The following is a 4,674-nucleotide window of genomic DNA, read 5'->3' as shown; positions in this document are numbered from 1 at the left end:
ATCTATCACGTGCCAGCATGCAGTATATAAAGCAGCTATCCTCCACTTGTTCCCAAAATCTCCAACCATTTCGTTCCCTTACTCAAAGACCGACCACCCGATGTGCTCCTTGTCAGCAGGAAGTATGTCTCATCTGTATCAAGTCTATGATTACCTGTCTCGGCTTCAAGACGACTGCGAGGTTAGTGTCCTCGCGTCTTAGGTGGACTGTGGTTAACGACGAAAGGCACGATACACTAAAGCTGTGACAGAGCAGGCTCAGCTCTTTTGGCAGCTGGATGCAGTGCAAGTGCCAGCTTTGGCCCAAGACCTTCATGACGCTCGACGACTTGTGCAAGAGACCAAGTGCATCTTCAGCTGGAGTCCCAGCCGAGTGAGTTACTCACAGCTGCCCTCGCAGTTCCACTCAGCTCTGAGGACAATTTCGAAGCTTGACAAATCGAACCAAGAGGAGCATTTTGAAGAGGTGGGACTGCTTATACAGTGCTATTTTTTCCCAGGCCCTTGGCTATACAACATGAAGTACTCCATTCCAGAGAACCTCGAGGATCTTACTTTTATGTATGAATGGTTGCCTACCGAGGGATCATTCTCCGATCTCGATATCGACGCACAATCATTCTGGGTAGCCTATTTGGCGGACGAGGGCATTATCTACAAGCCATAGATTTTGGTAGATGGATAGGAAGACAAGGACAAAATATCATTCTATAGTCTGAAGCAAGGAAAAATCTAAAGCTAATAGTCCATTTCCAATCACTGGCTCGGGGTCGCTCTGAATACTATCTCCATTCCTGGTGGTGCTATTTCCTGAAGTTGGCTCAAAAACTGTTCATACTCCTTTGTGATCTGTCTCGTTGGGGTATGTTTGGATGAGGTAGAAGTTGAAAGAGAAGACGAACCGGTACCTGGACTAGGAGATTCGCTCTTTGGTTGAAGTGTGGGGGTTGAACTTGATGGGCTCCGCGAACTCGCTTCTGCTGATAGCTGTCTTGCTCTGAGGATTGAGTAATTTTCTTGGGCATCCTGGTTCGATTGCGCTGTCCCCTTTCTTAACATCTTAGCCGAAAGAAGGGGTCCTTGGCCATTAAGCTCCATGTGGCTGATCATTAATGCCTCTGCCGTTGGGCCCCAGATAGTCTTCAAAGTCGTCTTCGTGAATATCAGGGGCTTTCGACGCTCCTCCCCTGCCTTAAAAGCCAACACAATCGTCCTAGTTGATGACTGAGCCACTAGGTCAATCTTTAGATGTTCTCCTAGGACGGTTCCCTGATCCCAGGACGCTGGGAGTTCGTTCGGAATTACGGCATTGTGATATTTGCAGAAAGCATTTTTCTCGATTGGGTGATCCGCAGCGGAGAGTAAGTATCCACGCCTTTGTTCATCTTTCTCTAGCAACTCACTGACCAACATTTGGCCTGAGGCTATAATACACTCGATGACACCCCGGCCAGGTGTATTGCCAATTCTCCTGGAGGCCGGAATTGTAATCTCGGCCCACCAGGGAATCGGCTCGCCTCGGCTGTACCTATCGGAAGTTATTCGGATATCAACATTCACCGGGGTTCCACCATTATCATCCTGCTCGATAGAAGGTTGGGGTTTACCCTGTCTATCCGAGCCTCGCTGTGGGATTTGATTTAGAACCCCTGTTGAATCTTCTTCCCTTGGCTCGGGTTTCACACTGATTCCAGTGCCAGTGCCAGCGCCAGTGACACTGTCTTTGTAGGTGCCAGTGCCAGTGCCTGTATTGGTGCTAGCGCCAGTGCCAGTGCCAGCGCCAGTGCCAGCGCCAGTGACACTGTCTTTGTTGGTGCCAGTGCCTGTATTGGTGCCAGCGCCAGTGCCAGCGCCAGTGACACTGTCTTTGTAGGTGCCAGCGCCAGTGCCAGTGCCAGTGCCAGTGCCTGTATTGGTGCTAGCGCCAGTGCCAGTGCCAGCGCCAGTGCCAGTGCCAGCGCCAGCGCCAGTGCCAGTGCCAGCGCCAGCGCCAGTGCCAGCGCCAGTGACACTGTCTTTGTTGGTGCCAGTGCCTGTATTGGTGCCAGCGCCAGTGCCAGCGCCAGTGACACTGTCTTTGTAGGTGCCAGCGCCAGTGCCAGTGCCAGTGCCAGTGCCTGTATTGGTGCTAGCGCCAGTGCCAGTGCCAGCGCCAGTGCCAGTGCCAGTGCCAGCGCCAGTGCCAGTGCCAGCGCCAGCGCCAGTGCCAGCGCCAGTGACACTGTCTTTGTTGGTGCCAGTGCCTGTATTGGTGCCAGCGCCAGTGCCAGTGCCAGTGCCAGCTGGCGCAGGTGTTGGCGCAGGTGTTGGCGCAGGTGGTACTTCTGGCACAGGTGCTGGCGCAGGTGCTGGCGCAGGTGCTGGCGCAGGTGGTTCTTCTGGCACAGGTGCTGGCGCAGGTGCTGGCGCAGGTGCTGGCGCAGGTGGTTCTTCTGGCGCAGGTGCTGGCACAGGTTTCTGGTTACCGTAAACGTAATGTTCCGGCTCGATCCATTTCTGATTCTGCTGAATATCTCGAATCCATGCTTCCTGTACAATCACAAGTCCCCGTTCCACGGCTGCAAGCCAGGTCTGGGGAGGTCCGTTACTCCGAGCTCTCTTTCCAGTTTCAGTGGTTTCAACTTGCTCAACATGTTGTATTGTTTCGTTGCTCGCCAGCAATAGAGTAGCTGTGGAGATACTCTTCGCGAATTCGACGCGATCTTTATATGGCTTGAGTAGATCTTTGATACTTCCGTGGGTCAGGCCCTCGAAAGTGCCAAGGATTGTGCATGCAATCGGAGCCATCTCGGTGATATAGAACACTGCGGGCTTATTACTCAGAGTTAAACATCTCGGACAAGGTAAGCTACATAGAACTATATATACGATAGGCATGCTTTAAATACAGCTGGCGGGCCCCTTATTTAAACATATCAGCATCTAAACTGATGTTCAACGTCTTCTAGTTCAAACCCTCTGGATAGTTCCTAATCTAGAACAGGTCCTTGACTGAAGTCATCTAGGAAAGGGAGACTTTTACATACCCGAAGCAGAAAACGCCAAGCTACCAGGGTTATTAAGTCACTATGATGTTATAAGACTTAGCGCAGACGATTCTGTAGATAGATAGAAAGCTAGGTAAAGACTGACTATGAAAGGCCGCCGCTCATGCGGTTCGCGTAATGATGCTTAATACTAGGCAGCATCATCGTGATCGCGCTGATGCAATCTCCTTAATCTCGTAGAGCTCTTCGCACTAGGCAACACCATCCGCGGTCGGAACTCTGTCTCACGAAACACAATAAGCTTCCCATCCCAACTGTTGACGATAGATTCACGTATGTTAGCTGTGAAGTCGGGCGGCCCACATGCTTTTTTCGTGTTAGTGAATGAATGGAGACGTAGTCTCGCTGTGAAGACAGGCACATACTTGCAACAACCATGTGACCCTGAGACTTCCTCCGTTCTTCTAAGATCTTCGACGTAATGAGATGATCGAAGGAATGCTTTAATTCTGAAGGCTCGACACACCACCAGAAGTTCGAGGGATTGAAAGGCGGCGGACCCTGTCGCTTGCCAGGGTATCCGCACCAAAACACAAGAAGTTGCTATATATCATCAGCAGATTATTTCTCGAGCTTCGTTGCATATAGCGCACATTCTCTGGATCCAATCGCTGAAGAGCCCTCAACTCATCACGGACGATATCCATTTGCATGTTGTCTTCCATGGACCAGAATATGTCGATCTTCTTCGTCGCGTCCCGGAATAATTGCTGCTTCAATAATGTTCCTTTCCTTTGCTGCAACTCCAATCGCTCTTGTTCACTTTGCTCAGATCTTGTTGCCCTCTGAAAATTAATAAGCTGTGAGGTTATGGACTGCAGCTCATTTTTCACGTTATCGTCGTGTTTCCTTCTTTCCGCGAGCTCAAGAGCCAGCGGCAGGATTGCGGCCAAACCCACGCCCTTGGCTGTCAGAATCACATTTTCGTAGGCACCTAGCTTCAAGTCTTTGCCAAATGGGCCCTCCAGAAATATCCGTTGCCCCCTTTGCAGCCTTGCAAGCGCTCCGCTATGGCTACCTCGGCGGGAGAGGAGGAACGACACACTCGACATCCGCCGAGATGGATGAACTTCATCTGGCATGTGCCAGAATGCGATGGCCGAGTAGCTATGCAGTAACGCATAAGGGAGAAATGAGCCCGGAAAGAAAATCTGGAAATACTTGCCAGGTATAATTTTGATAGGCTTTCTGAGCACCACTTCTATACGCATTAGGTCTGTGTTGCCGGAGATCTCGACGATCTCTGCGGAGAGTCGCCTGCACAGAAGGCGGTAGAGACGATACAAAGCGAATGTACACCAGGCCACGATACAGATACCCGCAATCACCCAGGCACGCACCTGTGTTTGCATCAAGGAGTGCCAAAAGAGTGCGGCAAGGCCTGAGAGGGTCAAGAACCGATGACTGAGGAGGAACCACCGTCCAAGCCAGAACCGCGCGACGCCTAATGAGAGAAGAAGGCTTACGGTCGCAGTGGAAGCTGTCTGGTTGAGTATTAGCAATAATTCTGGGCATGAGCATCAGCATGAATCATACCACCCAACCTGAAGTTACAAGGAGCCCGGTCCTCGGCTTCAGACTTATAACAACAATAGCGTGCACCAAGCCATCGATGACTGCCACCCTG

The 4,674-nt window shown here is 51.2% G+C and overlaps 1 protein-coding gene across 1 annotated transcript; it reads right to left on the bottom strand.

Annotated features, from left to right (window-relative positions):
• Nucleotides 1-1,679: 1,679 nt before the first annotated feature.
• On the bottom strand, nucleotides 1,680-2,633 carry J7T54_003814 (uncharacterized protein; the record flags this gene model as incomplete). Its single annotated transcript, XM_051510226.1, has 2 exons — nucleotides 1,680-2,457; nucleotides 2,542-2,633. The coding sequence occupies 2 exons, from the start codon at nucleotides 2,631-2,633 to the stop codon at nucleotides 1,680-1,682; spliced, it is 870 nt and encodes a 289-aa protein (XP_051358849.1).
• Between the last annotated feature and the right edge of the window lie 2,041 nt (nucleotides 2,634-4,674).

Source organism: Emericellopsis cladophorae (genome assembly GCF_022114955.1).
Source record: "Emericellopsis cladophorae strain MUM 19.33 chromosome Unknown NODE_87_length_64080_cov_119_578801, whole genome shotgun sequence".
NCBI lineage: Eukaryota > Fungi > Ascomycota > Sordariomycetes > Hypocreales > Bionectriaceae > Emericellopsis > Emericellopsis cladophorae.
This window is presented reverse-complemented; position numbering and strand designations above follow the sequence as displayed.